Source organism: Sapajus apella, unplaced genomic scaffold (assembly GCF_009761245.1).
Source record: "Sapajus apella isolate SASKATOON/1434 unplaced genomic scaffold, GSC_monkey_1.0 scaffold61, whole genome shotgun sequence".
NCBI lineage: Eukaryota > Metazoa > Chordata > Mammalia > Primates > Cebidae > Sapajus > Sapajus apella.
Window position 1 is genome coordinate 5,178,596 of NW_022437001.1, and position 24,162 is coordinate 5,202,757.

A 24,162-nucleotide genomic window follows, 5' to 3' on the forward strand; every position below is an offset into this window, starting at 1 on the left:
AGGCGGCCCAGGGCTGGACGCCTATCTGCGGCCCTCACAACGTCTGGGCCCCTGGGAGGGAAGGGGGCACCAGCGGGTCAGGAGGCTATTCCAAAAAAAGCTTCCGGCTTAGCCTGTCTAACTAGAAAGGAACTAGGAGAAGAGCATGGCTCCACAGAGAATAACGGAGAGAGAACTCACGTCCTAGAAACCATTCTTACTAGGTATCATGTGATATTTTTCCTAACTTAGCTAATTTTACTCTTGAAAATATTTATCTGGGCATTTCTCCAGAGAGGATACACAAAAGGCCAATCAGCACATGAAAAAGACACTCAACATCGCTCATGATTAGGATGCAAATCAAACTCACAACGAGATACCGCCTCACACCCACTAGGATGGCTACTATCCAAAAAGAAAAGAAACAGTGTTGGTGAGGGGGTCAAGAAACAGGAACCCTTGTGCATCATTAGTGGGAAGGCAAGATGGTACAAGCACTGTGAAAAACAGTGCTTTCCGTAAAATAATATTGAAATGTAATGTGTTGCTAAGCTAAAATGAAAATTTCCACCTAACACTCCTCAAAATCATATTTTTGTGCCTCCATTAACCAGAATTCAATCATTCAGCCGCCAGCAGTCAACAGGCCCAACTCCCAACAAAAAATTAAAATTATTTTTTTCCTCAAATTAAAAATAGTATCATCACATGACCCAGCAATTCTACAACTGGGCATACACCCAAAAGAACTGAAAGCAGAGACTGGAACAGATATGTGTACGCCCCTGTTCATAGCGGCAGGGGAGGGAAGAGACCCAAATGCCCACTGATCAATGAATGAATGGGTCAATAAAATGTGGCAGATCCATACATGTAACAAAATATTATTCAGCCTTAGACAGAAGGAAATTCTGACACATGCTGCAACATGGAGGAACCTTGAGGACATCAGGCTAAATGAAATAAACCAGTCACAAAAGGACAAATACTGTGTGATCCCACTCATATGAGACACCTAGAGTAGTCAAATTCACAGAAACTGAAAGCAGTTTCCGTTTTGGCGGCCAGGGGCTGCAGCGGGGGAGAATGTTGAGTTATGGTTAACTGGTACAGAACTGCAGTCTGGGATGATTACGGAAAACGGCCTGGAGAGGGATGGTGGTGGTGGTTGCAAAACAGTGTGAATGTACTTAATACCACTGAGCCATAGACTTTTAAATAAAGTCACACATTTTATTCATATATTTTATAACCAAAAATGTAGTTTTAGAAAATTATTTAATACTTTTCAAACAACACATTTCAAAATGTAATAAAAAGCATCTCAGCATCAAATACTTTAAAGTAACATTTATTACCAAGCTACAATGAGAATTCCTACCTAACACTCCTCCAAATCATATTTTTGTGCTTCCAATAATCAGAGTTTGAGAGTTCAGCCATCAGCAGTTAGTTGGCACATCTTCCAGCAGAAACACTGTAATTTTGTTGAGTATTTAATAAAATAAAGACATAAGAAGGGTGGTTTCTTCATTTGTTTTTACTAGAAAGGCCCTTTAAGAAATTTATACTAGCATCAGATTTATCAGGTTGATTTTACCTTTCAGCAAATTCTCCTGGTTGTTCTTACTACTGTAATTACCCTTGCATTGCCAGTCAACCTTAATCATCACTTCCATAACGTTCTGAAAATCCAGAACTGTTGTGCCACGTGCTTTGTGATTAAATCACCAGAATCCCTGGGATCACTGACAGTGATGGCAGCAGCCAGTCTGGAGCAGCCACTGCGTTGACACCAGCTGCAGAGGGGAAAGGGCGGCCAGGGCTGTGAGCTCCACAGAGCCCACAAGGGCCAGAAACAGGCAGGAGCCCCAACTTCTACAGAGTTATCAGGACAGGAGCCCCATGCTCCCTGGCGCAGCTGTAGCCATGCGGCCGCAGTTCTAGACCAGGGCAACCATGCATTCTTGGGGGCCTGGGAAGGCCCACTGCCCCCCCCCCCAACCTCCGCAGGCTCAGAAGTGCCTAGCCTTTCCCTGCTCCCAGTGCCTGATCTGGTGCGGAGCAAAGTTCTAGCCCAGCCGAGGTACTGTTGCAACCCAGCCTGGTATGTGCATACTCAGGGTGGTTCCAGCAACCCTGTACCCTCCACCTCCAGCTCGGCCCCCTCTTCACTTCAGGTGACAACAAGCACAAGAGGGAGGCCGGAGGCCGGAGGGCAGCTCCGCAGGGGGCCTGCAGATGCCTCTTGCGCAAACACCTTGGGCGCCATGGATGACATGGTGACAACTGCAGGGGACAGGTTCCTAGGTGGGAAAGGACAGGTCCCTGGTGAAGCCCTAACTTCAAGCCAGGGACAGCCTAAAGCCTGGGAACCGCTGGGGTGCCAGTTCTGGGTGGAGTCTGCAGCCAGGGATCACAACTTATGGTGCTTTTTCCAGGCCCACCCATTGCTGCTCATGGGCCAATCAGCACAAACTTCCTCCCTCTGGAGCCCATAAAAACCCTGGACTCAGCCAGACTCAGAAAGAGGTGGGGTGGGTCAGGCAGGTGGCTCACACCTGTAATCCCAGCACTTTGGAAGGCCGAGGTGGGCAGATCACAAGGTCAGGAGATGGAGACCATCCTTGCCAACATGGTGAAAACCTGTATCTGCTAAAAAATACAAAAATTAGCCAGGTGTGGTGGCGCATGCCTGTAGTCCCAGCTACTCAGGAGGCTGAGACAGGAGAATCGCTTAAACCCAGGAGGCAGAGGCTACAGCGAGCCAAAATCACACCACCGCACTCCAGCCTGGGTGACAGACAAGACTGTCAAAAAGACAGAAAGACAAACAGAAAGACAGAAAAGAAAGGAAAAGACAAGACAAGCAGACTACCAGCTGCTAGAAGGAGCAATGCCCTCAGGATCTCCTCCACTAGTTGGGACCACCTGCCTGTGGAAAGGAGCTACCCACTATGGGTCTCCTCTCCACTAAGAACTGGGCACTCACTGTGACAACCTGCCTGCAGAAGAGAGTTACTCACTTCAGGTCTCCTGAGAACTGTTCTGTTGCTCAATGAAGTTCCCCTCCACCTTGCTCACCATCCAGTTGTCTGCATACCTCATTCCTCCTGGATGCCAGACCAGAGCTTGGGACCCACAGAATGGCCAGACTGAAAGAGCTGTAACACCAACAGAGGTGAACCTGCCCCCCTCCACTCACCACATTGTAGGTGATGAAAAGGAGTGAAGAGTTACAGCCCTTCAGGGAGCCCAGACCTAGGCATCTCCTAGGCCAAGGCTGTGACACCCTCTTTGGGGTTCTGCAGTTCCTGGTGTCTCCAGTTTCCAGGCGCCACCGTGTTCCCCGTTGCCCATAATGGAAGCCACGTGCAGTAGCCCTGGTCGAGCTGCAGCCTTGCACGGAGCCAGTGCCTGTGCCTGGAGCTGCCTGCCCCACGACAGTTGGCATGCCTGCCTATGCACAGCGGCTGGACCCTGCAGTCACTCAAGCCCCTCACCACTCCATTACTGGCTCACTCTTGGCGGGCATGAGATCCGGGCCAGTAGCACAAGCCAAGTGCAGCCTGCCAGGCAGAGTGGGCAGAAAAAGCCCAGCAGGCCTGAGTAAACTCAGGCAAAGGCATCATAAGCCACAGAGGTTACTGGCTGGAAAAATGACATCCTAACAATCCCGTAACAACAGCTCTCACTTACCAGAATGCCCCTAGTTACAACCTGGACGTTCACGGCATGGTTGTATTCTTATTCCTTTAGCCTGACCAAATCTAAAAGGCAGTCACTATACTTTTTACTACTCCAAGCAAAAGTCACTAATTTCTAACAAATACACAATTTTAATTTGATCATCATCTATTTGTAGCCATTCCTGCTGTAAATATATATAAGAAAGTAGACAAGTCTCATACAAAGTTATTCAGGGAATCTGCTTCTCAAGTAGATTATTGTTATACTGAAATATTATCATTTGGCTACTTGGGAAGAAAAAGTAGACTTCAGAAATCAACAGAAGTGGAATTTTCTCAAACAACCAATACTTGCTACAGCACAACTATTAAGTAGAATGCAGGGGTGTGGAGGGAGGGAGAAGCTATCTTGCCCAATAAACATAGAGCAGCAAGTCCTCAGAGAACTGCCAAAATAGCCAGCATGGTGTATGCCACAATTTTCTCCTGTTATTTTCATTTGAAACAAGAGGAGAGAATGAATTATGTACGTTTCTAAGCCTTTGTTCAGTGTCAGTCTCTGCAACTTTTATTAGTCTCTTGGGCATCTCAACTCAATTCACTGAAGATTAGCACTACATTAACCACTGCCAAAAGTTAACGAATATCCAAACCTAGCATTTTCCCCTTTAAAAATCATCCCCCTGAGGCGGAGTGCGGTGGGTCACGCCTGTAATCCCAGCACTTTGGGAGGCCGAGGCGGATGGATCATGAGATGAGGTCAGGAGATCAAGACCATCCTGGCTAACATGGTGAAACCCCATCTCTACTAAAAATCCAAAAAAATTAGCCAGGCGTGGTGGCATATGCCTGTAGTAACAGCTACTTGGGAGGCTGAGGCAGGAGAATCGCTTGAACCTGGGAGCCGGAGGTTGCAGTAAGCCGAGATCGTGCACTGCACTCCAGCCTGGGTGACAGAGCGAGACTCCGACTCAAAAATCATCCCCCATTTTAAGGTCTTCACACTTAAACTAGAAGGCTGTTTGAAGTGAGAGCATGTACGTTTGAAAAGACCAAACAGAGCAAGATTAAAAAGTGTATATAATTTAAATGAAACAAGTTACTCATCTTTAGGATCTCTTCATGTTTCTGGAGGTTAATTATCTTTGGGACTGAAAAACTGCTGGAGCCCCAGCTTACTTTGCAAGCATCTCCACACTTGTTCATTCAATAGATAAGTACCTACTCCCCGACAGGTACTGTTCTAGGCACTGAAGATAGAGCACTGAATAAGACAATGTTGTTGCCTTCAAGTAGCTTACATTCTAGTGGAAGAAGCTACGTAACAAATGCACAGTGTGTCAAACGGTTATAAGAACATGAAAAAATATAGACAAAGCAGAGTCAAGGGGACATTCTCAATAAGGAGGTCAGGAAAAAACTTTTAATAAACTGACCTCTGAGTGGAGAGTATTTGAAAGAGTATTTGAAGGGATGAGGCACATGGATCCATGCTGAAATTACACCAGGCAGGAGGAAAACAAATGCAATGGCCCTGAGCATGGACTCTGCTGACCTCAGGTGGGTTGGGTGAAGAACATACAGGATTTGTGGGCACTGTGCACTCTGGGGAAGCCATTAGGAGGGTTTGGAGAAGAGGGAGTCATGAGAAGTGGGCACACTCTGATTATATTGTGGAACTAAAGATGACATAACCGACGGACTAGACGTGGGATGTACGAGAAAGGGCCACGGTGATTCCAAAGATTTTGCCAAAGCAACATTTAAAATGAGATACCTAATGAGAAAGTGAAGTCATTTGGAAATTTACTTGGGGAATGAAATTCTTCTTTAGGATACCTGAAAACAGAGGTGAGAGCGAACAGAGGTAAGGAACTGCCAGCACAAAGGGGCCTGTAAAAGCTGCGGCTGTCATCTCACGATCGACAGGGCAGGAGATGAAGGAGCACAGGCTAACAAGCAACAAGGAAAGAACAGAGCCGTGCCCAAAGTACTGCAGTGAGGAAGAAGTGGTATAAAAGCTCGTTTCCCTATGACGAACTGTCAAGCGCCATCCAAATGTCAGTCAAAGGTATTAGAGAGACAAAAGAAAAGTCACATGTGATCATGTCGAACCAACCACACATACACAGTGTGTAACTAAATTTAAATATAATCCAAGTTTACACTAGACTTAATATTGTGTAATTTTGATAATACTTCAATAAGTGTTTATGACAGTAGTACATAATGACCAGATTCCATATGTGGTAAAAAAACAATCAAAGGGAAAAAAATACAATTTTGTGGGATGAGACAAAACCCTAATGATGGCAAACAGCATTATTTTTAATAAAATCACTATGTTTCGAATTGTAAACAACTGAGTTTCCATCCAAGTATGTGAGTGAGAGAAACAAATGGCAGGGAATTTAGAAATAAAGAAAAAATGAAAAATAAAATATAAATTCTTTTCTGCTTACATATGGCTGCCTCCAAAATAAATGAGTCTATTAATACAAGCAAAACAGATGATCTCTTTCCAACAAAGCTGAACCTCCTGAATCCTCAGCATCAAATAAGATTAATGCTGCCTTCACATAAAAGCATAGTGGTATATGAGCTTATTAAGTTCAATTCATTTCTTCAGGAACTCCTGAAAGCCAATTAATTGATCGATTCCTGCAAATAATATATCTGTTCTTCACTAATGCTGGTTTAACGTTATGTTACTGTAAAAAAATCCTCAGAAACAAAACTTTTACTATTATAAATCCACTTCGTTAGTCACTATAAGATGTATTTATTATTTTGTCTTGCTTCACAGGACTTTTTTTTTAATTTATGGTAATACCTGTTCATTTTTTGTTATCTCTATATAATGCCAGATGAAAAGTTATCTAAAGCACATTTTTAAGACATGTATTGCTTATTAAATTTTGAAAGCAAAAATAAAAAATACCTCTTGTAAATGTGAGTCTTTCTTTTTTGCTGATAAATTCAAATGTTTATCAATTAGACTATAATTCTTTTCCGTCTCTTTGTCAAACTTCTTTTTTTCTTCCTACAAATCAAAAAAAAAAAAAAAAAAAAAAGGCTGCTATTATTAAACAGAAACAAAAGGATACACATAGTTAATCCACTGGGGAGCCCAAATTATGAAAAATATCTGAAAATAAAACAGAGTACCACTCTGAATGTGATGAAGCTATCTTTAAAAAAGTATATCTGTACCAAGCCCACTGCTTAATCATCCAGACAGCATTAGGATAGAAGAGACACTTTTTTTTTTTCCTTTAATGGACTTTTTTCCAACTCGATGTTATTTTTCAGTTCTTCATACTTACCAGTGTTAAGAATTAATGCCATGTCACTCACTCCTCAGCAACCAAATGAAACCGAATACATAAGAAAAATAACATAAAGCTTAAAAAAGCAAACTTGCTCCAGATTTTGGCACAGACATGGAATTTGTTTAAAATGGAATAATAGGCCAGCTGTGGTGGCTCACACTTATAATCCCAGCACTTTGTGAGGCCAACATGGGCAGATCACCAGAGGTCAGGAGTTCGAGACCAGCCAGTTATCATGGTGAAATCCCATCTCTACTAAAAAATACAAAAATTATCAGGGTGTGGTGGTGAGGAAATGTGTTCTCTTTCCAGGTCCACAAGGGGGCATAGTTTTAAGGGCAAGAACTTCCCCCTCCCATTTCTCTCCATCTGGGAGATTTAAAGGTTTATGTTTAAATTTTGCAGGCACAGGAAGAAACTAAAAGTCAAACACCCCTGTGGAAGTTCTAAGGAACTCCTTTCATTCGCCAGGGGTCTTAGAGAAGGTGAGCGTTCCTCCCAGGTTAAAAGTCCCCTTCTTTCACACCCCTTTGGACTCCATGTTTGGGTCTCCTTCCACAACACTCCCCTTGTGGAAGCTGTTTTTCTCTATCCTGGATTTTCCCTCTGGAGTCCCCTTCCACACTCTCTCGTGAAAGCCTGCCTTCCCCTCCTAAACTCCACCTCTCTCTCTCTGTTCCCTTCCACTCAGTGTGGAAGCTGCTTTCTTCTCCTGGATTCCACCTTTCTGGATTCTCTCACGCAGTGTGAGAGTTAGCTGTTTCTTTCTTTCTCCCGTTTCTCTTTAAATAAATCACTTTCTACAAACACTTTCGAGTCTACCATTTACTGCACACTGAGCCATGGTCCCCTCTCTCATTCTTGAGAGGGCAGGAGACCAAGAACCTGGAGAAACGTCCTCTCAGGGGAGCTGAGGGCATCCTGAACCCCAATATAACAGTGGCACATGCCTGTAATCCCAGCTACTCAGGAGGCCGAGGCAGGAGAGTCACTTGAACCCTGGAGGCAGAGGTTGCAGTTAGCTAAGATCATACCATTGCACTCCAGACTGGGCCAACAGTGAGACTCTCACAAAATAAATAATTATTTTAAAATAATGGAGTGAGTTTTAATCCAGATTTTCAAAAAATAATATTATATACTCAGTGTCGCAAAGAAAACATCTTGGGAATGATCTTCCCTAATGGTCCAGTATGAATACAGGTTGAGTATTCCTTCTCTGAAATGCTTAGAACCTGAAGTGGTACAGATTTTTTGGTATTTCTGAATTTTGGAATATCTGCGTATACAAAGAGAGGTATCTTGGGAATGGGGCCTAAGTCTAAACATGAAATTCATTTCTGTTTTATATACACCCGTCACACATAGCCTGAAGGCAATTTTATACAATTTTTTTTAGTAATTTTGTACATGAAACGAAGCTTATGTACACAGAACCATCAGAGAGCAAGAGGTCAGGTGTAAAATTTTCCACTTGTGGTGTCATTTCAAATTTTAGGGCATATCAGATTTTAGATTTGGGATGATCAATCTGTATAGCAGTAAGATTCTCTGACCAGAAATGCCATCTACTTGCCCAAACCTTTCCAGTGGTTCTGTAATGCTATTCAGAATATGTATCAATAGGTCAACAGGGCCTAAAGTAATATTGACATACTAGTACTCACCTTTTGTTAACATTACAAACATTACTTAGGCACTGTCTAAAAGTAGGACATACATGCTTTTTTTTTTGTTATAGAAGCTTTTTGAGAAAACAACTACACACATTTATAAACGCAGAGAAGACGGACAGTCTCCCCTAAAGCTGGTTGGCAACCTGGTAGATTTTTAATAAACATTCTTGAGTATCAATGAGAACATACCAGGTCCTCATGCTGTCAAAATGTTTCTATTAATTTCAAATTCTCCCCAACTCTTCACACCTCCTAAAAAAGAACATTCTCTTTCCTAATTTTCCAACTTGTATTTTCCAAAGCAAAACTAATGAACTATTCCAGCCTTTTCTGGTATGATTTGTTTCCTGTTAGGCAAAAAGATTAAACAAAGCATGTTAATTCTCTATTTCTTGTATTTATCTTTTTTCACCACATGGGACCACAAACTGTTCTTCTGGAAACCTAGGACAGTATGTCCTCTGTCAGGTCATCCAAAAACTCTAAGTTAATCCCCCCACTCCCCCACACTGATGGAGGAGGAGAGACTCAGGAATTGAAGTTTCTTCTCTTTTCGACTCCAAGGTTGATGCCCAAGTAGGGGCGCGCACGCGCGCACGCACACACACACACACACACACACACACACACACACACACACACCCTACACCCCCGCCCCGCCCCCCGACAACGCACAACCTAAATTTTCTTACCAAAAAGATCACGGACTTTATGCAGTAGGTTTTTTTTTTAATTTATAACTTTTTTTTAAGTCAAAGATATTGATATTACATGGTTACTCTTTTCTGCTTTTCATTATTATGCTCTTCAACTATTTTAACAACTAATGGAAAATAAACTAAAACAAACATACGCCCATTACCTAAAAATGTCCACTATTTTATAAAGCAGATGTTGCAGAGTGCACAATGAATTAGGTGTCAGAAGACCCAAGCTGCAGTCCTAGCCACTCATCATTCTGTGACTTTGTACCAAGGTCACAGCATCCTCTGAGCATCTGTTTCTCAGATTTAAACAAAAAAGGAATGGAAGTCAAGCCCCTGCATTTGCCCACAAGACTGCTGCAAAGCAAGGTCACATAGTAAGAAACATTTGCTATCGCCACAGACTAGTACTTACCAAGAACATGGAAAACATTTTTACCACCTTATTTGATTTAATCTGAATCATACAAAGGGACCGAGGAAGGGGTGAGTTAAAATAAGCAGTCAAAATACCAAGCACACTCAGCAACAGAGGCTATGAAAATCAACATGCAGGTAAGGTTGGGAATGAAAGAAAAAGGAGACATCAAAGCTTTATGGAGAAAGGATTTAGCCAAGAAGCAACATCACACCCAGCAAGCTTAGAATAGAAATATCTTCGTTCATATATGGTATAGTATTATACTGAATGCTGCTGTGTTTTGTTGTTGAATCTTAAAATGTAGGTAATTTATTTCTTCCTGCATTTGTTCTTAATGTCATTATAGAGTATTATTGTTTCTTTGTGCTCATAAGATTTCTTGTGGCGAAATAATACAAATTTCAAAGGAAACTATTCAAGCAGGATCCAATAAAAAATGGAGCTTTTTTTTTCCCAACACTGCATTACAGAAAAAAAATCTATTTATCAACATAACCCAAAAAGTTCCATCAAGAATCAAGCTAAATACAATGTGAAAATTTTTCTTATAAATCAGACATTACAAAAACTGAAATGAGTGTGGGCCAGGCAGTCATCTAATGAGTGAAACAGGCTGGGACAGAAACGTAATCAGGAGTGGCAGGCAATGAAAACCAGATAGTCCCCGTCTACTCCAGAGAAGAAGGCGGCCATTACTCAGTGCCAGAACATTTTTGCCTTGTGAGAACACAGGCCCTGTATGTTGGCTGTGTCTTCTGATTTCTCTGGAACTGCTGAAAAAGCCAATGATCTTTATGGTGACAACACATATTCTTTTAACTGTAACAACATGATTAAGCCAAGCAAACCTTATCAGTTGAAATATGGTAGAAGTCAGCTTTGTGTTGTAAAACTGCACGTGCAAACCTTTTTTAAAAAGTAGAGCTACTACTTAAAACAGCATTATGGGTCAAAAAAAGACATACATTGTATAAATTGTAGAAGAGAAGAACCTGAGATCCACAATTCAAATGACCAGATCTTATGAATACCATTAGGGGTAAAAACTATATACATTTGTCATTACAAATCACTGGATTAAAAAAAGGAAGAGATGATTCAACCACTGGTGCTGGCATGATTGTTTAACTACTGGGACACAGAAAGAGAACCTCACTTCATATCAAAATTAATTCCAGATGGACTGAAAGAGTCACAAGTAAACACTGAAGCCATGAAAAAGAAAATATTTTCAACAAATCTCAGAACAGAGAAGGATCTTCTAAAGTTTAAAAAAAAAAAAAAAAAAGGAGGAAGCCATAAGAACTTGTAGATATCAAAAAATTCACAATAATCAAGCAAAAGGGCACACAGCAAAGGGGGAAGGATTACAACCAACATGTAAGAAGGTAAGGAAACATTTGTAATGCATAAAATATTCTTCATTAAGCAGGATTTTTGCAAAAAATATATTAATACTTCCACCGAAAAATGGAAAAAACAAAGAATCATAAAATGTTTAAACATAATTGAGAATGGTCCATTTTTCTATAGGGTACTTTTTGCTTTAAAAAAGAATTTTTTTTAAGTTACTAGATGACTTTTTTTGAGCTTTCTATATTTTCCAATTGTTTAGGATAAGGAAATTAAAAAGGCTTATTTTCAAGCTATAAAATTAAATAATGTTTAATGTTGGACTATCCTAGAGAAGAACTTAAATATGACGGGTCCCTGAAGAGCACAGTTTCATTATAACATTAATAAGGGGAAAATGGCTGGGCACAGTGGCTCACACCTGTATTCCCAGTACTTTGGGAGGCCAAGGTGGGTGGATCACAAGGTCAGGAGTTTGAGACCAGCCTGACCAAGATAGTGAAACACCATCTCTACTTAAAATACAAAAATTAGCCAGGTATGGTGGCACACGCCTATAGTCCCAGCTACTTGGGAGGTTGAGGCAGGAGAATCACTTGAACTCGGGAGGCGGAGGCTGCAGTGAGCTAAGATCACATCACTGCACTCCAGCTTGGGCGACAGAGCAAGACTCCTTCTCAAGAATAAATTTAAAAATAAAATAAGCTAAAAATAAAAACTGATTTGTGGCTACGGCTACTGTCCATGCGGAGTCTGTATTCTCCTGTGTCTGTGTGGGTTCTCTCTGGGTATCTATGATTTCCTCCCATATCTCTTAGGTCAGTTCACCGGCATGTCTAAACAGTCCTGTGTAAGTGAGGGCAGGATCATGTCCTGTCCAAGGCTGGGGTCCACTTTGCACTCTGAGCTGCTGGGATGGGCTCTAGACACCTCCGACCTTGAACAAGAATAAATGAGCAAATAAACTTGTTTTTATTAATCTTTCCTAAATGTAGGCATAGTTCACATTTATTTCAATACTTAATATTAAAAGTGTTGTGGTCTTTATTTACAAGTTTGGTGATGTTGAGGTCAGGAGTTTGAGACCAGCCTGACCAACACAGTGAAACCCCATCTCTACTAGAAATACAAATTAACTGGGCGTGGTGGTGCATACCTATAATCTCAACTACTTGGGAGGCTGAGGCACAAGAATCGCTTAAACCTGGGAGGCGGAGGTTGTAGTGAGCCAAGATCACACCATTACATTCCAGCCTGGACGACAATAATGAAACTATGTTCTGTCACACACACTCACACACAGTTTGATGATGTTATTGAGACCAGAAATATGCCATAAAAACTTAACTTTTGGTTGGGTACAGTAGCTCACACCTGTAATCCCAGCACTTTGAGAAGCCAAGGCAAGCAGATCACAAGATCAGGAGTTCAAGACCAGCCTGGCAACACGGTGAAACCCCATCTCTACTAAAATACAAAAAATGAGCTCGGCATGGTGGCAGACACCTGTAATCCCAGCTACTTGGGAGGCTGAGGCAGAAGAATTACTTGAACCCGGGAGGTGGAGGTTGCAGTGAGCCAAGATTGTGCCAGTGCACTCCAGCCTGGGTGACAGAACAAGACTCCACCTCAAAAAAAAGAATAAAAGTTTTGTTTACGTCAGTTGGCCCATGGTAAAACTGGCTTCCTATGTGTTGTGTTGTTTTACTTCGATTCAGTTTCCAAGAACCTACTGATAATGTTAAGTGAGGATTTACTGTGCTTTCTTAGAGAATCCAATTCCTCCCCACCCCACATACGGGAAACAAGATTCATGCTGCATGTGATGTAATCAGCTGGAACCCTTTTTAAAACACAATCTTGTATTTCCAAGCTAACCAGAGTGCTGTGATCCTTGTTCTTATCTGCCCCTGATGTGCCAACATCCCATAGACGAGTTCAAATACCACCTCTTCTATGAAGTCCTCCCTCCCCACTCCAGCAGGCAGAAAGCACACCTTCCCTTAATTCTCACCCAAGTGTCACTCATTCCTACTTGACACTTCATTTGCCCTGTCCTACCCCAACCCACCCCTTTCCTTTAAGCTCCTCTAGCCTCTCTAAAGAGATGAGAATTCAGCTTCCATCCTCACATAATGGAGCACTTTAGTTCATACCCAGGAGGGTGCCTGGTAGACACCTGTCAGAGCACTGGTGAACAGTCAGCACAGGACTGCAGCAGCACCAGCACTGGCAAAGTGTCACCTCGGTTCCTGCACGGTGGTTCCAGAGTCACCAATCCAGTGCCTTAGCACTATTTGTCCATAAGGGTCATAAGCCACATGCTATGGCATGTCACCCCTAAACCTAGTATGCAGAGAATAGAAAAAAACCTGAGAATTTTTTTTTTTTTTTTGACAGAGTCTCACTCTGTCACGAGGCTGCAGTGCAGTGGCACCATCTTGGCTCACTGCAACCTCTACCTCCCAGGTTCAAGCGATTCTTCTCCTGCCTCAGCCTCCCAAGTAGCTGGGACTACAGGCACGCACCACCACACCCAGCTAATTTTTGTATTTTTAGTAGAGACAAGGTTTCAGCATGTTGGTTAGGATGGTCTCGATCTCTTGACCTTGTGATCCACCCACCTTGGCCTCCAAAGTGCTGGGATTACTGGCGTGAGCAACCATGCCTGGCCAAAACCTGAGCAATTCTTGTTTGGCAAGGCGATAGGAAGCAAATCATGAATAGGATAATAAAATTACTCTATGAATACCAGGCCCCAAACTAGACACTTTAAATACATTATCAAACTCACTTAATTTTCACAATAACCTTCTGAGACAAGTGTCATAACGAAATTCTGTTCTCAGACCAGGAAACTGAGACTTAAAGGCCTTAAGTCGCTTGCCCCAAATCACATGGTTAATTAAGGCACCGAAAGAGGATTCAAACTGGGAAGAATTAAGTCTTCCTGAAAGACTTTCCAGTGCTCTACAGATGAGATGGTAGGGCACATCCCAGGGCACCTACGCTTACCCCTATTACAGCACTTTTCACAGTATATTTTTACTGCTTTTTTATTTGACAGTCTCACAAAGAGTTGCTAACTTCTCGAAGGCCGGCCAGTGTTGTAATTCATAGCTGTAACTCAGGGCCTCTAACATCATGCTGCATGATAAGCACCAGTGTGTTTTATTACTGAATGAAAGAAATGTAATTAAACTAAATATTATTTCTGCTCTATCAAACAATGTAATATGAGAAATTATTCAGATAGGTTTATTTTTTACTCATATTTTGTAGTAATTTACAGAATCTTTGAAAGTCTGTTTTTATTTAAAATGTATTCATGAGGCTGGGCACAGTGGCTCAAGCCTGTCATCCCAGAACTTTGGGAGGCTGAGGCAGTAGGATCACTTAAGCCCAGGAGTTCAAGACCAGCCTGGGCAACATAGAGAGACCCTCTCTCCACAACAAAAGTAATTTAAAAATTAGCCAGGCATGGTGGCGTGCACCTGTAGTCCTGGCTACTCAAAAGATCATTTGACCCAGGAGTTCAAGGCTGCATCCCAGTCTGGGCAACAGAATGAAATCCTGTCTTTAAAATATATATATATATATATAGAAGCCTATTACCAGACCTCTGCTCCAAATTTCTTTCCAAGACTATGACTGAGACAGACAGATAGATAGATGATAGACAGATAAGAAAGAAAGAAAGAAAGAAAGAAAGAAAGAAAGAAAGAAAGAAAGAAAGAAAGAAAGAAAGAAAGAAAGAAAGTAAGTTAGATAGATAGATAGATAGATAGTCTGGTAATAGGCTTAGGTGATAAGTTGTAATCTGTGAAATGAACGTCTATTAACTTTTCTGCTTAAACTTTGTATTCTGTTGGATAAAATAATAATTGGCTCTTTCCAAGATGGCATCTAAAGAGATTCTATTATCAATACAGTTAGTCACATCCACTTGACATCTGTGTGCTGCTGCTTGCCCAAACCCTTTTCATTACTTGGTCAAATGTCCAAAAAAGCAATTTAAATTATCTCACATAACTCTTACCATGTTCTGGTATTTCTCAGAGTTTTTACTCTGGTATTACTCAGAGTTTGGCTCCTATGTTGTTCAGGACCTGTACTGGTTCCTGTAGCTACCCACAAAGTACCGCTGGACACTTGGCAATAAGGGCCACGCTCAAGAGGGGTAAAAGAGCTTCAAAAGAAGGTAAGAACTGAGCTAGGCCTTGGAGAAACTTTGAGTAGTCACTTGATATGACGCATCAGGGAACAACTTGTGTCCCGTGATGGCAAATGGGCTTTTTGAACAAAGGCTAGAACCCAGCAAGCATGTAAGAAAATGCAGCAGAACCTATAAAAAGCAGGGATACATCCAAACCAAACAGATAGGGCTTAAGGAAAGGAGATCCAACTACAAGCAAAACAGTAGACAAGAATACCTGGGGGCTTTTCAAAATCTAATTTACAGAAACCACCTAGCCACTTAGAATACGGTTAAACCACAGTTAAACATGTAACGGGGCTTCTGGAAACCAGAGAAGGCAGGAGCACAGGGAACTGAAAGAGCTTTGGGCAAGGACTTCACCACCACCAGATGGGAAACAGGGGAAGGGGAAAGAGAAGATAAACATGTTGACCCCATATCTAACAATTGTGATGTGGTCAACTTTTAAAGGCCTTTTTCTTAAATCCCCATGCGAAAACTGTTTTATGCTGTTTACAAAAAGCTCTTTAACCCAAGAGAGTCAAGTCTTTTCAAAGTATCCCATGTAAGCAGATTAATCAGAGGAACAAGACTGTGTGCTCGCCAAAATACGACTGAATGTTTAAGCAGCACAGATGTGGAAAGTAATTCAAATACACAAACTTAAACCCTGTCCTGTTTCTTCTAGAATTATCAGTTGGATAGGCTATGTATTAGGTACCTTATCTATTAAGGCAGGGTAGAGGCTGGTAGAGAATTAAAAAAAAAAAAAAAAAAAAAGAGCAGTCTTTTAAAGATTTAACAACCTAATAGAAGGGATAGGCACTTATATATCGTTACACAACTCAGGCAACCATCTTTCTCTACTGTTTATTATGGTACACAAAACTGCCAGGAAAAAGGGGTTTTCCCTGTGACCCACAATGACTGGCTCTTCACGGGCAACATCTGTAGGTACAAAAGTCAACACACACACTATACTAAACAAGACTGTACGTAACAAAAATTATTTTATAAACTCGAAGCCAGAAGAAAAAGGAGGGATACATAAATAGGACTTCAGGAAAGAATTTGGTCATTAAATAGCTCAAAGCATAGAATAAACTATTGTATGAAAGAGAAGATAAACATGTTGACCCCGTATCTAAGGATTCTGATGTGATGAACTTTTAAGACCTTTTTCTTAAATCCCCCTCTGAAAACCGTCTTATGCTGAAATTGTGACCATTTCTCCTTTTAAAAGGATTACTTTATCGTTTAAGTTTCTTTGCAGGATATACTCTGAACAAACATAACATCAGAAGCTGGAAAGTTTAGGGGGGAAAATGAGTCAATAGAAGATGCAAGGTCAGACATTTCTAAATTCCAGTAGGGTAGATGGCAAGGAAAAGTAAATATATTCACTCGCACTCCCTTTTCATTTCCATAATATAACCTTCACACATATAGCACCATCCAATTCAAATGAGAAAAATAAGAAATGGACATTGTTTACATGGAATACCTGCCAAAGAAATGTTTAAGAGAATGAACCAATAGGCTCAAGCCTTAAAACAGCTTTAAGAGATAAAATCAAAGAAAACAAAATCATAAAACTATTAAACAGTCAAGTCCCCCAAGCCCTTCATTTTACAGATAAGAAACTAAAGCCAATTACTTAGTCAAGGTCACAGAAGTGAAAGCTGACCTCCAATCTGCTGCAAAGCCAGACAGAACAACCCAGCTGCCTGCAGCACAGAAAACAATCCAAGGAAGGGGTCTGGGGTGGTGCCCCCAATGATCACCCAGTGTTCACAGGGTCTGAGCCTCAATTCATAGCTCTTCATTAAAAACGATAATACAGTATGCCAAAAAGAAATGTCTAATATTTTCACAAGTCACTTTAATGAGAATTCATTCCATAAACAGCAATTACAGTGCTGGAACTCCTGGGGTCCATCTGTGTGGTTAAGCTACAAAAGCCACAGTGTTTATTTCCACCAAGGGATTTCAGTCACTTCTTTTAGAAGAAAAAACCTCACATCCCCAGCCATGCGGGGGGGAAAAAAACATAAATATAAAACCCCCCTTCCCTATCTAAAATTGATGTTAATTCCCCTCTCCTTGGGCCAAGCCAAAAATGGTCAACAATATGCAAATGTTACTTTTTCTTTCTCAAGTACATATGCAAAATTCAGGAAAGACTGGGGGAAATTATGTCTCTGGGGTAATTTCAAAGCTCAGATGACAAATTTTAAATAAGTTGCTAAATATATCCCAGGCTCCCGGTGGCAAAACCGCTGCATTATTCCTGGAAATCATAGTTAAATCCCAGATTCCTGAGTACAGAGTATGTGGTTCACTCACCTTTGAATCCCCAGCACAATACTATACAACACACAACACAATGCACAATACTATAACAATACTGGCACGTAACAGAGGCTCCATAAATTTGTTAAATTGAAGGAAATTACTTCCCAATAACTTAATAGTCTCGTCCTTGTTTCAATGGCATCACGGTGTGGCAGCGTCTCTCATCTTAAACCCTATTGTAATGCTACACTCCATAAAACTAGGGTGCGTACAGAAATAACTACACTTCCCCCAGTGAGAAGCTCCTTCCATTCAGAGCAAATGTGTTGTTTGGTTACCGATATTTTAAAAACTATACATGGAAAGGTGAAGCCCAGGAAGATTACTAGAGGTTTTACTACCTTGTCCAGGTGTTTTTATGCTGTTTTCAATTCCATATCCCCCAAAGGGGGAAAAGCACATTTCAAACATAAAACAACAGATGGTTTGCTCTGGCATCTCCTTCAAAGCTGCCAAATGTGAATAAAGTATACAGTGAAGCAGCAGAGGCATCTATGTTTTCTGTTTACAAGTGTATTCAAATTAGACACAAACCTTTACAGCTCCAAGTTGCTCTTTTCTGAATTTTTCCAAGGGTTTAATCAGGGTTTCAGTTACACTTAATGCCTAGAGAACAAGAGTGATAACAAAAGAGCACAGCATTAGGTTTCCAAAAAGGAAAAAATTAGTACTTCATTTCCCTCTTCCACCCCACCCAGAGAGAAAATGAACAACATATTTAACTGCTTTATCTCACTCTGCCAATGCAACAATTAAATCACTTCAACTTACTAAAGTACTAGAACTCCATAAATATTTTCAGGGAAGAGGAGGTGGGCAGATTGCCAGTGAAATGTGCAACACAGGCCCAACTCTCTTCGACAAACAGCAAGAGGCCTGTCTGTAAACAACAAAGAAGTCTATCACATTCATTAACAGAACACTTCTGTTTGAGATTGTTTTTTCCTTCCCCCTCCTTAGAAATTTTAAATTCAAATACATTCCTTTATTGATAATCAGACTACATTATGTAAAGAACTAGGGCTGTAGCTGCTTGTTCAAATGCAACCAGTCTACCCTTCACTACAGAAACCTCCTAAGGATTTAAGGTACATCAGCAAAGCAGAGTCACCGCAGGCTCAGGAAAAAGTCAAATGCTCGGGTGTACCAGAAAACATGGTATCAGGGAGGGTCGACATGAGAGAAGTCACACACAAGCTCCACCCACAACCACAGTTATTTCTTATGTTGGCTGGTTTGGGGCTTTTCATGTTAAGCCACAAAATGCTAAAAATGCAAGTAAAAGAAAATATTCATCGAAAGAAAACATACTTGGTAACAATATACTGGTGAGTAGTGGCTTCTCACCCTCTGCTTCCAGACCAGAAATATCCAAAATAGAAAAAGAAAGTCTCAAAACACTATTTAAGAAAGGTGCCATCCCTCTTTTTAGAAAGGTGCTCAAAAATCCAAGCTTAACATTACAGAAAAAATAAGTGATTTGGAATAGAAAAGGATTCTTAATATAACCAAAGGCTCCTCAGCCGTGTTTCATTATGTGAGGGTTTCTCCCAAAAAGACCATTCATACTCTAAGGTACACTCAAAATAAGCGACCATACCCGCATTCAAGATGCTCAGTTTCAACTTTCTACCCCAAGATGACCCCTAGAATCCCCTCATTCCCACTGGATAATTTGCTGCTTGGGTGTAAAATAGCTGGGGCAACAGAGATCTAAAAGAAAGAATTAAGAACAACCACCACCCAGGGAAAAGGGATCATCTTTCAAAATATCATTTTATCCTCTCTCCATTTTAGACCATGTGACCTACAGCAATGACAAACCAAAGAGTCCTACAAAGCACCATAAGTCAGAAATCCTGACTCCCCAAATAATACGGAATGCCCCACATTCCATTTTCTTGTGTGCAGATACAAGAAGTTCTGGCATATATTTTCATGGTGAATCAATTTACACACAGTGTCTCATAAATTAATTTAAGGTATACTTATGTGAGCACCTATAACATTCTTTAAGCTCCCACATCTGCATCTAACCAACTAGTGTTCCCAAATAAACCTCCATGTAAAATGTCTTCTGCAAAACTGCTACACTCAAGAAAGAAGTCAGCCCCAAATGAACTGCAAGAATCACAAAAGCTAACAACTGCTCCAGTTCACAGAAAATAGGAACAGGGATTCCCAGTCAAGTAAGTCTAGGTCCACCAAGTGTAAGTACCACACTAGATGGCAATAAAAGTACCAAAGAGGTTCTTCCTCAAAGTCGTCATCTTAATAAACTTTAATATTTCCTTTTTTTTTTCCTGAGATGGGAGTCTCACTCTGTCACCCATGCTGGAGTGCAATGGCACAGTCTTGACTCACTGCAACCGCCACCTCCTGGGTTCAAGCGATTCTCCTGCCTCAGCCTCCCAAGTAGCTGGGATTACAGGCACGCACCACCATGCCCAGCTAATTTTTGTATTTTTAGTAAAGACGGGGTTTCACCATCTTGGCCGGGCTGGTCTCGAACTCCTGACCTCATGATCCACCCACCTCAGCCTCCCAAAGTGCTGGGATTACAGGCATGAGCCACCGCGCCCAGCCAATATTTACCTGTTTTACTAGATAAATAGCTGTTGAGCATGCAATGCCAGTTGACAGGGATATAGCTACAAACAAAATAAGCACAGTCCCCTCCCTTTGTGCAACTTGTTTAGTAGAGAAGATGTAAACTGGACACATGAACACCCAAGGAGATAGGTAAGTGCACATTCTAGTAATTCCTTCCAATGAAGAAAAGTAGGGGTATGGGGAGGAATGCATTAGAGGAGGTATAAGGAGAAATGTGCACAAAAAGAGCTTCTTCAAAGTAGTGACATTTAAGCTAAGACCTAAAAGGTAAGAAGGAGTCCATGATGCAAAGGGCAAGGGAAATTGTTTCCAGCAGAGATCAGCAGAGGCAAAGGATAAAGGTGAGGAGTTTGAGCATTACAGGAAATGTCAAAAGGCCAGAACGGCTGGAGCATAAGGAGCAATGAAGTGAGCTCACAGAGCTGAGTGATGGCAGGGGATCAGAGCATGCTGGGCCTTGTGGGCTCTGGGCAAGGGTTAGCATTTTATTTGGGGTACAGTGGAAAGCCACAGAAGGGTTTTTAAGCAGTGAATTGACACAACGATAATTAGAGCTTTTCAAGATCACTCTGGCTGCTGAGGAAGAGATAAGAGGTACAGAAAGCTGGAAGATGACAGACTCGTTAGGAGGCTTCTAGAGTGGTACAGGAAGAGACGGTGGTGGTTCAAATGAAGGCAACCAACAACAGAAATACAGAAAAGTAGATTTGAGAGATATTTGCAGGTGGAGTCAAAGTAATGAGAGATTGACCAAATGGAAAAGGTGGAGTTTTCCAGGATCCCTCCCAGATTTCTGGCACAAACAAATGAAGAGATAATACTATTTATTGTCAGGCACAGAAAGACAGGCATCACATGCTTTCACTTACGCGTGGGATGCAAAAATCAAAACAATTGAACTCATGGAGACAGAGTAGAAGGATGGTTACCAGAAGCTAAGAAGTACAGTAGGGTGGACGTAGGGATGGTTAATGGGTACAAAAAAATAGTTTGAAAGAATGAGTGATACCTAGTATTTGATAGCACAACAGGTTAACTATAGTCAAAATAATTTAATTGTACATCTCACAATCTAATTATACTCTTTTAATTATTTTAACACAAAGGACAAATGCTTAAGGAGATGGATACCCTATGTTCCATGATGTGACTTTTTTTTTTTTTTAAGACAGTCTTGCTCTGCCGCCCAGGCTGGAGTGCAGTAGCGCGATCTCGGCTCACTGCAACCTGCCCTCCTGGGTTCAAGTGATTCTCCTGCCTCAGCCTCCTGCGTAGCTGGAATTACAGGCATGTACCACCACACCCAGCTAATTTTTGTGTTTTTAGCAGAGACAGGGTTTTCCATGTTGGTCAAGGTGGCCTCTAACTCCTGATCTTGTGATCCACCCGCCTCAGCCTCCCAACGTGCTGGGATTACAGGCATGACCATGATGTGATTATCATCCATTGCATGCCTGTATCAAAATATCTAATATACCCCATAAATATATATACCTATTGTGTACTCGCAAATCTTAAAAATAAAAAATTTTAAAATAAAGAATAAAGAATACTATTTACTGAAACGGAAAATCTTGAGGGAAAGCAGCTAGGAGCACATACTAAGGGCTCATGTTAAATCCGAGTTGCTGAGAAACACCCAAGATCTTAGTAAAATGGGTTGTCAGAGACACAGGCCCACACCTAGAAGAGACACTTAGGTCAGAGATAGAAATTTTGTCATCATCAGCAAGTAGATGGCATTTGAGGTCATGCAAGTAGATAGGTAAGATGTTAGAAGAAAGGAGATGTCTCAGACCAAGTACCTAGATCAGGAAATGAAAGAACAGAGGGAAATGATCGCAATGAGACTGGAGGAAGCTACCAAGGTATTGGATGAAAGAAGAAAGGGCTTCAGCTGTGTAGGTGCAGAGACGTTAAAGAAAGGATGAGAGTTCAGCAATATCCGTGGCAAGGTGGCAGAAAGGGCCAGGCTGGAATTGAATTATGACTGACAAGTGAGACCACATGGGGAGCAACCATTCCTCCAAGAATGACCATGCAGGGCAGTGCAGAGAGAGGATGACTGCTAAAAGGGAGCAGGCCATGAAGTGAAGGCATGTATTCTTTCAAGACGCTAAGCTGGTATTTAAGAGACGGGAGCACATCTTAATGCCCATGTGAAGAATCCAGAAAGAATGGTTCAGAGTCTCTAACATGGGAGAAAAAGGGATGTTGAACATGCATGGAGGGGTAGCCTGTCACAGGAGTGAAGATCCTTCCTTCCCTTGTGACAAAAGGAGAAAAGGGGTGCCAGCAAAAATGGATTTGTGGACTCTGTGACAAAAAGCTGAAAGTTGCTACCAAAAGGCTTTTTTTTCCATGAAGTACAAAGCAGGGTCACTTGCAGAGAGTTTGGGCATGAGAAGTTTCATGCCCGACTAACAGAGAGAATGAATGAAAGAATCATTACAGATGGGACAGCACTTCTTAGAGAAACAAGAAGGCCTTTTGAGTTAGGTGAGGAGGAGTTTATGAAGAGATCATCTGCCTTACTGTGGGATTTTCTCCAGCAAGGAAGGGAGAAGGTGGGTGGCTGAGTTCATCCTGGGTGAGTGTTTCTAAGAGATGTGAACGCGTCACCACAGTAATGACGTGGTAGGCAAAGTGCTGGCAAGCTGCAGAGAGAGTTACTGGGCAACAGAAGAGGAAGGACCCCAGGCTAAGAGCAGACTTCCTGAGGAAGATCATGCACAGCTCGGCCTGAAACACAGGGGAGGTGTTCTCCAGGCAAAGGAGAAGAGTTTCTAAAAGGCCCTCCAGGTGGAGAGGGGCAACCGGCAATTCCAGGGCATGGAACCTAAGCAGCTCAGTGTCACTAAAGCAGATGAAGAAATCAGAGATGATCACAAGACAAGGCTAGAGATATCAGATGCTCTCCATTAGCCATCAGAGTGGAACCCAGGAAATGCTCAGAAAGTAGATGTAGGTTATCAATAATATGGATATATGCAGGCCTTTTAAAATAAGAACCCCCTTGGCCGGGCATGGTGGCTGACACTTGTCATCTCAGCACTTTGGGAGGCTGAGGTGGGTGGATCACCTGAGGTCAGGAGTTTGACACCAGCCTGCCATTATGGTGAAACCCTGTCTCTACTAAAAGTACAAAAATTAGCCAGGCATAGTGGTGGGTGCCTGTAATTCCAGCTACTCAGGAGGCTGAGGCAGGAGAATCACCTGAACCCAGAAGGTGGAAGATTGTAGTGAGCCAAGATTGCACCACTGAAATCCAGCCTGAACGACAGAGTAAGGCTCTGCCTCAAAAAAAGAAAAAAGAACCCCAAAACTCCATACTTTGGAGTATACACTCTTTCCCCAAAAGAACTAGGCTACAAAGATTACACAAGAGCAATTTTAGGTCATTTTATTTTTCGTTCATCTGGAGAATTCAATGCAACATCCATCTGAGCTCCAAAGGCTAACGTTAGAGTAGAAAAAGAATATAAGGGTTTCATGGCCAGGTGTGGTGGCTCACCCCCATAATCCTAGCACTTTTGGAGGACAAGGTGGGCAGATCACTTGAAATCAGAGTTCGAGACCAGCCTGGCCAATATGGTGAAACCTGATCTCTACTAAAAACACAAAAAAATTAGCCGGGTGTGGTGGCAGGCACCTGTAGTCCCAGCTACTCGGGAGGCTGAGGCAAGAAGAATCACTTGAACCCTGATCACATCACTGCACTCCAGCCTGGGCAACAGAGCGAGACTCCATCTAGGAGGGAGAACATAAGGGTTTCTGCCTTCCTGTCTTCAGATCAATAAGCAAATTTCCAAAACAAAGATAGCAGTAGTTGTGGCAAA

The 24,162-nt window shown here is 41.8% G+C and overlaps 1 protein-coding gene across 2 annotated transcripts in view; it reads right to left on the reverse strand.

Moving 5' to 3' along the window:
- ARHGAP10 (Rho GTPase activating protein 10) overlaps positions 1-24,162 on the reverse strand; it is a 329,689-nt gene that overhangs the window by 199,084 nt on the left and 106,443 nt on the right. For both annotated transcript variants that reach the window (XM_032246542.1, XM_032246543.1), the window contains exons 4-5: positions 18,245-18,316; positions 6,613-6,714 (exon numbers count right to left, since the gene is read on the reverse strand). In XM_032246542.1, the coding sequence (XP_032102433.1) occupies positions 6,613-6,714; positions 18,245-18,316 (174 nt within the window). The remainder of the gene's footprint in view (positions 1-6,612; positions 6,715-18,244; positions 18,317-24,162) is intronic.